The sequence below is a fragment of the Temnothorax curvispinosus genome, unplaced genomic scaffold (genome assembly GCF_003070985.1).
Source record: "Temnothorax curvispinosus isolate PA1 unplaced genomic scaffold, ASM307098v1 QBEX01009010.1, whole genome shotgun sequence".
Lineage (NCBI taxonomy): Eukaryota > Metazoa > Arthropoda > Insecta > Hymenoptera > Formicidae > Temnothorax > Temnothorax curvispinosus.
Window position 1 is genome coordinate 561,110 of NW_020218790.1, and position 14,397 is coordinate 575,506.

The 14,397-nt window shown below is 37.9% G+C and overlaps 1 protein-coding gene across 6 annotated transcripts; it reads left to right on the plus strand.

Moving 5' to 3' along the window:
- Window positions 1–1,929: 1,929 nt before the first annotated feature.
- LOC112458595 (phospholipase D3-like) lies at window positions 1,930–12,328 on the plus strand. Of its 6 annotated transcripts, none has more exons than XM_025022314.1 (12): window positions 1,930–2,329; window positions 6,505–6,804; window positions 8,181–8,417; window positions 9,014–9,135; window positions 9,551–9,893; window positions 9,963–10,097; window positions 10,317–10,508; window positions 10,616–10,744; window positions 10,833–10,972; window positions 11,136–11,301; window positions 11,380–11,521; window positions 11,711–12,328. In XM_025022314.1, exons 2-12 carry the CDS (start codon window positions 6,676–6,678, stop codon window positions 11,905–11,907), a joined length of 1,932 nt encoding a protein of 643 aa, XP_024878082.1. In that variant the 5' UTR covers window positions 1,930–2,329; window positions 6,505–6,675; the 3' UTR covers window positions 11,908–12,328. The 6 variants fall into 6 exon arrangements, with proteins under 6 accessions (XP_024878082.1, XP_024878084.1, XP_024878086.1 ...); XM_025022313.1 differs by lacking the exon at window positions 1,930–2,329 and adding an exon at window positions 3,507–4,241; XM_025022315.1 differs by lacking the exon at window positions 1,930–2,329 and adding an exon at window positions 3,508–4,241 and having other exon boundaries at window positions 8,247–8,417.
- Window positions 12,329–14,397: the final 2,069 nt, after the last annotated feature.

The window sequence follows — 14,397 nt, forward strand, 5'->3', positions numbered from 1 at the left end:
AATCCGAACTCCGAAGACACTTGATATACTCGTATTACACTTGCGTATCAACCCGAGACTCGCATATAGATGCGCTCTGTTATCTACTTCATATTATTGTGAAACACGAGACAATATTATCAATAATGCGTCAATAAATGATCAAAATTTATATAATATTATTGTCTTTTATAATATATTTACGTTATATCCTTACAGTCAATAGTTCATAATCAATTTAAAGCTTTAATGGATATAAAAAATGGTAGTTTAAGTCATCTGCTTCTTGTTATTATTAAACAGAGATAATGTTATGCGTCAATATAAATGATCAAAATTTATATAATATTGTCTTTTATTATATATTTACGTTATATCCTTACAGTCAATAGTTCATAATCGATTTAAAGCTTTAATGGATATAAAATGCTAGTTTAAGTCATCTGCTTCATGTTATTATTAAACAGAGATAATGTTATGCGTCAATAATGATAAAGAATTTATATTACATGTATCTTGTATTGTACACAGAAAAAGAAGAATATTCTTGATTTGAAAATATATATTTTTAGTTTCAACGTGGAGATCTTGAAATGAGATTATATTGCGTTAAACGAAGAAAACTTGCTTGAATGATTTTATATATAATTCAACCAAGAAAAGAAGTTGAAGTGAAAAGCTGAAATTTTTATAAGAAAAGTATAGATTGTTGCACACGAGTATACGTTTAGTTTCGATTTGACACTTCTTTTTCCTGTGTATTTATATTATATCCTTACAGTCTGTAAAGTTCATAATAGATTTAAGGCTCTAATGGATTTACAGTGTTTGTTTACGGCAGTTTACAAACACTTATAAGTTTCTTTATTTCTTTGTATTTCGATAATAGTCGCTATTATAGATTCCGAAGTTATAAAAGACGCAGTATCGCAGTTTGCGCGTAAACTTAGCGTTTTAATCCAAACGCCTTTTTTGTAATATGTCATTAAATATTAAAAAAAGGAATAAGTCCCGACCGTCTCGCCAGATTCGGACGCCTCGTAAATATTTGACGAGAAACGGTGACCTCGCGTTTCGCGATATATCAATCCAGTAGAGAGCAAGAACAATGACAATGGTAATTATAATTAAACGATAGGTTGACCTCAAATCCGAAATCCAAAAGAAGATCTAATTAATAAGTCAAAACGATTGACAAGACGCGGACTGATGAATAAAGGGGCTCAAAACTGTAACAGAGGATGTTCGTGCCGAAATATATTACATTAAAATGGTGTTTTTCTTTCTAATTGATTGTATCATGATCCTGTTTTTCTTATTATTATTGATTATGTTAAAAATTAAAATTTACAACCGTCTCGGCCTGTCATTAGACAAGATCTAACTCAGGAACGGGCACCTGGGGTGATTTTTACATCGCAGTATAAAAAAATGAAGCTCACGTCACAGTAATTTTAACGTGCTTCTTTCGTTTTTTAAATATTTTTTTATTTCTCCTTACTTCTTTCAGAAAATGTTAAGTAAATCTATGTAAATAAAGATATGTAATATATAATGTAATTAATAATAATGGCTTTTAATTGAGGTATAATAATAACTCCATTAAGTAATCATAAAAAAAAAATTAGGCGCTTGTTCTCAGGTTAATCTCAATAAAATTTGATTTTAAGTTTCTGAATTATAAGATAATTCTTGCGCGTCGTATCGGTCGACGGCTCTCGCACGCTCATTCGTCATGCAATCCGACTATTCCGTGTCAGCTACTTTATTATTAGAAAACTCGGTAGACGGGATTTGCACTCGCTTAGACGTTCTACGAGTGTTAAGTTTCATTCTTTGCGCTGTTCGCGCGAAATTGAATGCGCGCGGTCGATACGCGCGGCGACGCTGCTGATGGACGCCGATCAGCGTTCGCGCCAGATATACCGGTTCCGCACGGTAACGCCATCGTGATTCGTGATCGCGCGTGACCACGCGTCGCTCTGCTTTCCGTGCGTGACTTTGTATATACGTGCGATCGAACTCCGGCGTAAGCACCGGACGGCGTGTTTGATAAACAATCGCGTCGGTGGCCGTTGCTTATCGCGCGAGTGCGTACGGCTGGGTGTCGAGTGTCACGAGGCGCGTTGCAAGTCGTGGAACGAGCCACGCGCTCCAACGCGGACGGTACACGTTACGCTTACGCACCGTGCACACGCCTCGCGCACGAGGTTTGACGCGCGGACGCGTCCGACTCGTGGAACGAGGAACCCGAGGAACGACGACGCGACACGGAGGAACACGACGACGAGTGGCGCGCTGACGCGACTCCAAAATCGACATGAAAATTGGAACGGGAATGTCGAAAAATGTAATGGGAAAGTAACAAAGAGTCTGTAACTGATTGGGAAATGACGAGGGAGAGTAATAAGATAAACGGAGCTTTTGACTCCGATTTTTATAATGTAAATTAAAACGTGTCGATGAAAATCCAGCGGAGAATTCAATGAAATTGGGACGGTCCGATCGTGGGGCGATTCCTGGCTCGATTTAAGATTAAAGTCTTGAATTCGATCTCGAGAAGCTGTACGGTTATATCATTGGCTGGATGGAATCTCAAGATGGTCTGAAACCAGACTTGAATGCGTCGCGTAGCAGCCGAAGGGCACGTGGCGCATCCTCCATCTTTGCGACGCGCGAAAGATTTAAAGATGAGGTTTAAAGGGAGATCGCGGAACTCGCGAATTGAAAGTTAGGGAGGGTCTAGAAAATTGATTTTATCACGCGCGAAGGGTGCCCTGGCGAAGACAGGAGACGGAATATCGATATATACGCTTTTGGCTCTTCCGGCGCGCGCGTTTATCGGAACCGAACAAAGGGAAAGAGAGATAAAGCCCCCCCGCCTAGTAAAAAGATCGTAAAAAAGTCTAAAGGAGAAAAAGAAACTCGAGCACGTATACCCGCGCGTAATTGTTTCAACTCGTAAAATACACTTCTCCCCGCATGCTCTAGTATTTTCGCAAACTTTTCGCCCCAGTCGTGAAATCCGGTTTGTTTAGCCCGCTTTCACATTCATTATTCGGAATCAGGCGACCCAGACGTATTATGCGTACGAAGAATGAGAAGGAAAAAAAATGGTAAAAAAAAATAGGGCGAGAAAAGCTATACGGACTGCACTATAGCTCATCCCGTATACATGGCGATCCTATTGTTTCGCTCGACGCAGGCTGACGATGCACGAAGTGCGTCTATCAGCTATGGCAATTTAAAAAAAAAAATTCTCGTCGAAACTGGGGTAAAAAGTTGGAGGACATCGGGAGCGGGAAGGAAGAGAGAAAAAGCGGAACTCCCGAGGATTTCCGGGACAGACTCGATTCACGGAATCGAGGACACGTGCGAGATCGGTATACCTACTCCGACATGCCTTGTTCTCGCGAACCGAAAAGCGACGTGAAAAATTGAAAAGGAAAAATGCAAGGAAAAATATCGACGGAGAACACGCGTTTAAATAGCTTCTGACATTTTTACAACATGGAATGAATTAACAAACATCGACGTTTTCGGTCACCGGGCGGGACCTCGTGATGTCACAATAACTTCCCAGACAGCACAATGTCCAAAATCGAGACGTAAGACGTCTTAAAATTGTGTCGTCTGGGTCTCGTGAATTTTCTACATTCCTTTGCGCCCCGATGGAAAACTAATGGAAGATCCCGTCGTAAATCGAGGGGGTAGAGAATAGCCGGGGGGCTAACGGCGCCGCCGTCGGCACGTGCTCCAATTCTTACGACCGAAGGAAGATTAGTTATCAGCGAGGATCTCGGGCACGAGGACACCACGTGCGCGAGGGTGTACTGACGGCGGGAACGGTGTACCTTCTCGGAGACGGGGATCGATAACCGGGGCGACGGGAGGCGGGAACTGCGGGAAGGAGAGTCGCGTATATATCGACGAAGCATTTCGTTCCCTTTCGCTGGGTATTGCCGCCGACCTGGCCGAAGGATGCTTCGCGCGCATGCACGCCGCGGAGCGTTTTCCTTCGACGATGACAGATCGAACGAGCAGTCGCCACCGAAAGTGTTTCGCGGAGCGCGCGCGCGAAACCGATCTCCGCTTCTCTCTCGCCGCTCCGCTCGGCCGATTCGTGGGGCCGCGCGTCTCTCTCGTCCCGTGTAATTGTCTCCTCTTGGCGTGTCCGTCCCGTCGTCGTCTTCACGCTCGTTTCCACGCTCGCGCCACGCTTGGATCCCCCGTGTGGCCGCCTCGATCGGTCGATGCGCTCGGTAATAAGCGTCTCGCTGCGATATGTACGCGCGAGCCCGCATAGCGACTATATTCCGTTACCGCACGTTAAAACGGCACGTGCATCGGCGCTTCGCTTGTTGAGAAAACTTGTCCCGAACGGAGACAGTCGCGAGACGGCAAATTAAATGCGAGATGCCGCAGCCTCCGAGCGTCTCCGAAGCATATGGGATCGCGTTGTGGATCCGCTTGTCCGCGAGCGAGATTTTTGCGATTTGAAATGCCGATGAACGCGTCGCTGATATGAGATATATGGCCTGCAGAGTACATTGCTTGTAATTTTATTATTATGCACACGTGATTACCGAAGATACCGAGTTATATTGAAGTCTTTCTCTTGTACTTTACACTTGTTATCAGATTATCATCAATTGAGCAGCACCAGTATTTATTTATCGCTTTAATTATCACGTATTACTTTTAAGTAACGTGAAGATTGGACAGAGTGTGCATCAATCATATCGTTATTTTCTATAATTTTCTCTTCTTATTTGTGTAAATGCACAATGCAAGTTATTATTATGAAAAGATCTTTTATATATAAACATACACTTAGATCTCTTTTAACGTACACTTACCTACCACATTTTTCTAGCACATGTAATTTTTGTAATTAATTTTAATATGATGGATATAATTAATTTGTTTTATCTATGTAAACACACAATGCGAATCATTTAATACATTTAATACATTTCTAGCACATATAATTTTTATAATCAAAATATATAATAGATAATTAATTTATTCCATTAAACATCCATTATGTATAATTTATCCATTTATTATCCAATAATATATTAACGAATAATAATATAATTAATAAGACTTTATATAATTTTATAATATGTTAATTGTGTGTTAATATAATTATAAGAGCATTTCTTCAAGAATTAAATAATTTTACTTTTCTTTTCTAATTTCCATTGTGCGCACTTAAAAAGATGTAAGAGCTACGCAAATATTTCTCCTGGCGTTAAAAATTTACAAATTGGAAATGGGTTAATCGCGTCGTTTCATCAATCGGGAGTGTTATCGAGGCCACGAGGACGTCCTCTGCGCAGGTGCTCGCCGCGACATGCGACCTTTCGATCGTTCTTTCGCGGCTGGGAAAGGTGTTTGTCATCCCTTGCACCCTGATGTGGATCGCCGTCGTCGTCCAGGCGACGGAGACCGCGATCGGATCGATCACCATAAAATAGAAAGAGACAACATAGAAAAACAATGCGTCCGCGGGTCTCGACGCGGGAGGTCGCGAATTAAACGTCGTCGTCGAGCCATATCGCGAATGAGACAAAGAGACGCTAATCGTTTTGTTATCGATCACGTTCGTTCGCGATATACGTTATATAGCGTCGCGACGTAAGCTTCTCCGTTTCTTCGGCCGACGATTTGATATCCGACTGATTGTGAGAGAAAGATTAGGACCGGGATCGCGGCTAATTGAATCAAGCACACGACGTGTTACAATCGGGGGATTGTTCCATTTGTCGAGATTAACCGGCGGGAAACCGTTCTCAGCCACTGCCCGACGACGGGAATAAAAACCAGCGGCGGGAAACGCGCGAGTTTCTTTCACGTTAAGCCTCGCAAGAGTCGCTATAATCCGATAATAAAGGAAATCTTCTGTACGAGTTCCAAAGATCTTTTCCGGAGAAAAATTATTTCGTTATTTTTGTCCTTTTTATTCCTCTCTGAGGTCTAAAAATATAATTCAAGAATTCGGTGACAGAAAAAGAGTTTTTTTAGGCTGATGTTTTAAAGATCGAAAAAAAAAAGAAAACAGTGTCTTGCAAGACACGGATATATTATTATTATACTAGCTATGTTGCAAAATCGTTTCCTGTTCTTTCTCGAAAGATATTTTTGGGAATATATTATTTTTTTCAATTGGAGAGACGTTGATGCTATTCGATATATTAATTATTTGTTATTCTAAACAGTTATGCAGGAAAACTTTCTTCTGCGTATTTACCGCCGTTCTAAATCGGTTCTAGCTTGACAAGGTAGCGAGTAATAAAAATAGCGCGTCGTATGCTAACGTCTTATTGCCGGTATATAAGAACATTATGGATGAGCGTTTGATTAAAGGCTGTGGGCTGATCTCTCGACCGTCGCGCGCCGCGCGTTAAATTTTAAACGCGCGGCCGGAATCAATGCCGCAACAAACGCACACACACGCGCGCCGCGCATAATACGGACGTAGGATACGGATGACATTTCTCTTGTCTTGTCTGCCGACAGATATCGATGTGGATGTCGAACATGGTGCAAAAGTCGGACAGCGGAAACGACGCCGCCGGCGAGGCCGGTCGCCGCGTGCACGCGAGTTCGATCGACGACGAGTCGTTCGCCACGACCTTGACGCATTAAAGGAATTGCCACATTGCGAATGTGCGTCGAAACGCGATCGAAATGTCGTTTTTTGGACGGAAAATGGGCGGTGGCGGAGGCGGGGGCGGCGGGGGTTCCGAGCATACCGGTCATAACTTGCAGGACGGCCTATTTCAAATTGCATCGCAGGCCTGTCACATCCTCGTGCAAGTGAGTGCGATCTCCGCGTATGGAGACGTTTGCGATTGTCAAGTATTTGATAAGGCACTATCCGACGCAGAATCGAATGAGATAACATTTTAAATGGACATTGAAAACAATGTCTAAGACGAATGACGTAAGACATAAGATTTACGACTTCTTTTCGCAATAAATTCTTCACGGCGATTTAATAAGGATGCTTATTAGCGTTAAAATGCAAATGAATTATCGATTTAAGTATATGCTGTGTTTTAAAGTTCGACAAAAAATCGGCGCGGAATTTACCGAGCTTGGAAAATATAAAATTAGTATACAAAAAAGTATACAATATTTATTATTAGACTACCAAGATCCAGCCTGGAAATGGAATTTTTCTCTCTAATTGATTGTATATTATATCGATCCTGTTTCACTTATTATTATTGAGTATTATGTAAAATATTGTCGGAGACAATATCGAAAATAGTACTGGAGATAATATCAAAAACAATACCGCAATCGTTATCGTGTGTAGTATTAACAAGAATGTTTAAGTTTTACATTTTGCTGGTAAAACTGGAATACGCTTCATATTAATTTAATTTGTCCTCGATTAAATCACGCAATCTATTGTATTGTATAACGTGCAAAAAAAAAATGAAATATAATTTACAACATTTTGTATATTTAAATTCCGAAAACCGCAGTAAAACCGCATGGCACGCATTATCTTTTTCATGTTTGATTCATATTGTTCATGAATCATGAAACGTATGTAATATGTAACGTTTGAGTCAATAAGTTGATGCGGCGTGTGTTGTAATCTTAATCGACTCAAATGTACATCTCATTATTCACGCACACTTTGTTCTTCGAGAGGATATTTTCCTTTTACATTTCTACTTTGTTCTTCAAGAGGAATTTTTCCTCTTACGTTTCCACGTTTTTTCCAACAGAAGAACTTCATTAATTATACTCGCATGACATAGCGGAAGACATCGGGATGTGTCTCGCGCCTCTTCGTGAGATTCGCGAGATTGCAAATTCAAAATGAATTTATTTACAGTAAAAATTTAAACTTTTTATCTTTTTCTCCCGACTCTGCTGCCAACCTTCGGTTGGCAAAGACGAGGGAGTATATAAGCGTTTCACCGGGGCCGAACCTTTGTTAACATTTGATTTTAAAGATTTGCGCAAAAGATTTTACTAAGCCTTAAATTAAAATGATATAAACGTAAAGCGTATGTGAAGTTAATCGAAGAATAGAATTTTGCTTTGTAAATAACGTATCGCTTTCAATTTTCTCCTTTAATGTCCGGACAATCGATCAGAAACTAAAGACTACAGGTTGGAGCGGTAAAAATAAATATCGTTTTCTTTCTCTCTCTCTCTCTTTCTCCGTCAAGGTGAATAATACGCACAACGTTTCTTACGGAGGTAGCAATAATGTGAATAACATCGCGTATTCGAAGTACTCGACGGCTGGCGACTCCACCGCTCCGACGACATCGTCATCGACGAAAGGGGCGACCGCAGCCAAACCGTATCCGAAGTACGCGGAGCCTCGGGACAAGGACCAGGACGTGGTGGTGTTGTTGCCGCATCGCAAGAACAGAGCACCGCGACTCAAGCACAAATTATCGGTAAGTATCCTCTCGTATCACTCTGGCGATACATATAAAATTTTATGCCGCCGTCACGTCGCGTGCATTTATGCGCCGATCAAAACAGAAATGCATTCAACTTACGTAATTTACAAAGCCCGACAATTTCATTAGCAGTTTTAATAACGAGTCATTAATTTTATCCTTGAAGCGGATCGTTTGCTTGTAATCTGCTCCATAATCTCTCAGCAGAGGAAAACGCGATGTGTACGTCTTACAATAAAAATTTTTTCTCGATACTTCCTCGATCGTTCTTCGTTAGAAAAAATCCCCGATTAATCTTCGAATAATTCGTTTATTTCCCTAATGAATCACGAGCGGATTGATTTTCTCGTCACGGATCTGTTCGGATGAATGGCAAAGTCCGCGCACTCCTTATCATATTAATGAGATAAAGTCCACGTGGTCTGTTTTTAATCAAACACTTGACAGAAAAATGGTGGTAAGGACCGGTGAAGCATATTTTCTTTTTATATTGAATCTCCCGGGCAGATTTTTGTAACAATATTACAACGATATTGCGCAACATATTTGTAACATGAAAAAAATAGCATACGTGATATACTCTGTTGTAGACCGTTTCCGAAAACGCACGGCTGGATGTGAACTCCCCAGGAGGTGACGACGATTTAGAGTTATGGGATCAGACCGGATTTATGTTGAGAACCAACGTGGACTATCCTCTCACGAATTCAAAGTACGTATCTAATAGTCCAATTTAAAAAAAATTGAGAGAAAGATTTATGACAATGGTTTTCGGGAAATAATGTAAACGCATATATTTTTCATTATTTCGTCAATTACGTGAAAATAATATACTTAATAAATTTAATGAAAGACTCTCTATTCTACAAATAAGTATATTCTCGGTTGACGAATAAATTATTATTTCAAGTATATAGAGAGAAAGCTTATTATTTTTCTTGGTTTTTTTTTAATGTAGTTACTTTTTACGAATTAAAATGCGCAATAAAGAAGCTACTTAAGGTTTAAAGATTTTTGACGCAAGAAAATTGTGACTCTATTGTTATAATTGTTATAATGACTCTATTGTTATTATGAGATCTCATAATAAACGCAATATAATTTAATAATATAATTTTCTGTCAAAGGTGGGGCGCACAGGGTTGGTGCAGACCCAGTTGCATACCGATAACGATCATACTGATTCTGATCGTCCTGGTGGTGCTTTTGCCACTGTTGGACCATGCGGCGGACAAATATCTAAATTCCACCGCGTTGGATTCGGAATCGACGTGCATGGATTATTGTAACATATCTCTAGTGGAAAGTATACCTATCGGCTTGAATTATAACAATAATACGCCGCAGCATGAAACGACCTACGATTCTTGGATGGATCTTATCGGAATGGCGCAGGACACCATCGAAATCGCGTCCCTTTATTGGACAATGAAAAGAGAAGATGTGTTTCCCGATGACAGTGCTAAGATGGTAAATAGTGCGTAATGTATCATACACACTCAACCGTTGACTTCGTCCGTTTAACAAATTGTCTTACAGGGAGAACAGGTGTTCCAGTCGCTGTTAGAAGCCGGAAGAGATAGACAGATCAAGCTAAAAATTGCGCAGAATCTTCCTTCTCGCTTGTCTCCGAACGTCGATACGCAAATTTTGGCCAAAAAGGCTAAAGCACAGGTGATATTATAGTGTCCATTTTGACAATGGTGTATTATCTTTAAATTTCATATAATTTTTTAGTAAATTTTTTCTATCTAGTCAGTTTAATGATAAAATATTTGCCTATATGAATAGTCATTACCCAGCTTTACTAATTTTTTATTAGCATTTATTTATTTATTAAAATTTGCCGTGAATATAATTTTTTGAAGGCAACGTATTTTTGTTTGAATTCAGGTGAGAAACTTGAATTTTGCTGGATTGTTGGGCGGCGGGGTACTTCACACGAAACTCTGGCTCATCGACCGTACTCATCTGTACGTCGGCTCGGCAAATATGGATTGGAGATCTCTTTCGCAAGTGAAGGAACTCGGTTTGATAGCTTTGAACTGTTCCTGCTTAGCAAACGATTACGCCAAAATATTCGATGTAAGCAGTGAAATAAAATGAAAATGTGTAGTACGCTTCAGCTATGTTTACTATCTTTGAATTGAAAATTCATACAATTATCACGGATCTTCTTTTTTATTTTACAGGTATACTGGAAGTTAGGCGAGGACGGTAAAGTGCCTTCCACATGGCCAGATTCTCTTAGCACAAAGATAAATATAGATAATCCTATGAATTTTACATACATGGATAATAAGTACAAATTATTTATCGCAGTTAGTATCATCTTAATTTAAACGTGTTATATTGTGGCAATTATTCTTTTCAAGTTGTAGAAAATATATATATATTAAAATGTTACAGAGCTCACCTCCGCCATTTTCGCCGAAAGGTAGAAGTAGCGATCTAGACGCGATTGTGCACTGTATTACTAAAGCGGAAAAGTTTATTTATATCTCTGTGATGGATTATTTCCCGTTAACGATATATACTCCACAAATAAAGTACGTATAAAATATAAATATATTGAATATAAAATGTAGTGAAATAGTGAAACAAACATATATATATAATAATATAAACTATTATATAATACAGCAGTATCTTTTTCTTTTATATTGTTTCTTCTATTAACGTACCAGTTGTTTTATGTCTTTGTGTTTCCAGGTATTGGCCTACAATAGATAACGCTCTAAGGGCGGCGGCAATCGAACGTAAAGTAAAAGTGCGTCTTTTGATCTCTTGGTGGAAACACTCTAGACCGTCGGAGTCCTATTTTCTTAAATCACTGCAAGACTTAACGTACAGTTATCCCAATGTCAAAGTCGAAGTGGTGAGTATTCCATTCAGATATTTAAATGCTTACGTATTTTTCTGATGACAAATTCGAATTGCCAAATTTTTAATATAGAGAAGGTTTATCGTACCCACCAACTCGTCTTTGGATAAAATACCATACGGGAGAGTGAACCACAATAAATACATGGTCACCGATATAGCAGCTTATATCGGAACGAGCAATTGGTCGGGCGATTACTTTATTGACACGGCTGGTGAGTCATTCAAATATCGAGTTTCATGAAAATAAAATAAGATAAATTATAGTATAAGTAGTAAAACTTGCATACGTTATTATTGTAAATGAATTTGAAATATACATCATCTATATATATAAGTACTGTTCTTACAAAAGTGCATTTTAATGCTTGGTTTAAATTTTTAACGCAAATATTTTATTTCAGGTATCGGCACCGTGTTTGAAAGCGTTGGACATCAGAGCAACGACAACATAAGACAACAGCTGGAAAATATCTTCCACCGTGATTGGTATTCCAACTATTCTTTTCCGTTAAATATAAGCGAGACTCGTCCTGAAAACTCATGGGACTTATCGAGAAATTCATTTCAACAATCATATGAACCTTATATACATGTATAATTATGCCACGCATAATCGCGCATACACAGCGGTCATTTTTAATCATGAAACATTTATCGTGTTGATTTGATCGAGAAGAGTTTATTCTAAACGGGACAACTAAAATTATTTTATGTATGTATTTCTTTATTATATTCTAACCGTATTATGCTCTTTTTGATTTTAAATATTTTTGTAAATATTTTTTAAAATTTTCATAAATCTTAGACTCTACGCAAACAGTGGATCATTGTAATATTGGAATTTATCGTTACATATATATGTTGCTGTTTACTTGTGTGTTTATATATATTATACATGTAGCATAATATGAAGCTATTTAGTGATAAGAAAGTAAATTACGATATTTTGTAGCGCTAAAACTATTACAGCGCTAAGTTTGCTATACCTAGTGACATATAAATCAATATTTTGTCTTTTATATGAATATTTTTTAATAATTATTATACGTCAATGAATCATTAACTAATTAAGAATTCAGTTTACAAAAGCAAATGAATTTGATCAAGCTCATATATATTTTTCATTTAATGCATAATATTTTTACATATTTTCTAGTAATCAAGTATTTTTCTCAAATTCTGTCCTAAAAATTTGCCTTCTAATCTCTCTGAAATCTTCACAAATTCCATCAGTTAAAACAATGGGCGATATCAGTTCTTCCTTTCTGCTGATCTTTCTTTATCTCACGACCTTCGTTATTCATATCGCGTTACGTTTACGAAAGTATCGGATATTGTTTAACGAAAAAAGCACATTGTTTAATGAAAAGGGTAAAACGTGCCTTACAGAAAAATATGTCTTTGCGATAAGCACGGCGATATTAATCTACAGAAATGCATCGACTCTGCGTTCTTCCACGAAACTTGTGACTTTTCTATAGAATTTATCCGTTTGTGTTGTCGCCTTTCTACTAGTATATGCAAAAAATGGGACCTGATTTATTAATGTCTTGATAAGTATAAAAAAGAAAAAATTAAATAATTAAGTAGATGGTTTGTTCCCCGATAAAATGGCTACTACAATGTCGCTTGTGCGATGTTGATTGATTGAGTATAATCCATCTGTGGTATAATCTTCGAGCACTGCAGTTATTAATATCGTCAATTCAATTCTCCCGTCACAGAAAAAATAAAATAAGACAGAAAAAGACTAATAATATCTATTTTGTCAAAGCTCTGATAAACTTTCATTATATCTTAAGCACTTCAATATGCGGTACTTATATGTATAATAATATTTAAATGTAAAATGCATGTTTAATTAAATGTAAGGAGAGTAACAAACGTTAAGTGATACTGAAAGTTTCTATTATTGATGGACATTAGTATTGTGACAATCTGCAAGTTACCTTCCATTATCTGCGAAATTTATGTAAAGATATAGATTTAAAATGAATTAAGTATATACACGATTTTTATGCCTTCGAAATAAAAAATTATATCAAATCACAATAATTAATCGATTTTCACTGGAAGGTGTATCCAAATCATTGTTTAATTTCTAATAATAAAGGGCATTACATATATTCTATAGTATTACACATAAGTCCGTTGCGTATTATCAATTGTAAACGACGATAAACAATGAATTGCTTTATGAAATATTGCTGTGATTGCGCGCGCAAACAATGAAGAATATATAAATTATACATAAAGATCTTTCTCTGCTATATTCGTGGCTTGCTTCAAATAAGTGCTCTTTTAATCGTATAAAAATGACGACGAAGTATTTTAATGACTTTACCTCAATTTTGCAAGTAGTATGAGAGAGAAGAAAACAATTTCCATGCGAATTCACAGATCCTTTCTTCTCTCCTCTTCATGTACATGCACATACATTTTATCAGCTTTATGTCACGATATAAAGCGATTCAATTCGTGAGCGATCTTATATTCAATATTGTTTTAGGTCTGATCTTATTAGATGATCTCTTAACCATCCGTCACCCCTCTGGGTCTTTTTCGAGACAAGCGAAATTTTGAGCTTATCAAATATCTCCGAAATAAAGAGAGGGCAAGGTCTGGCTTCTTTCTCTAAAAAAAGTTGTTAGTAGTGAGAACTCACTCGCCAAGAGACGCCAGAATTCGGCAGGTTGGACAAAATGGACCCAAGGGAACATCGAAAACGGTAAAAATAATGGTGTTCACGGAGGGTTAAGATTCATCCAGCTATTGAAATGACTATATAATATTTCGAGATTTTCTTTAAGACAATTAAAAAAAATAGACTATGACAACTGTTCCTATATAGAAACAATGTATGTTATATGTGCTATATGTACATACATATATGCGTTTAAAGATTCTTTTGTACGTATTGTATATGAAAATTCTGAAACATTTGTTTACTTATGTGCTCATACGCTTATGCGTTCATAAAAATGACGATTCTGACATAATACAAATTCTATCCGAGAAGAAAGGAGTACGAGAATACCTAAGCGTCCACAAATTCTGGCTTTATTTAAATAAACTTTTAGCTAGAGAT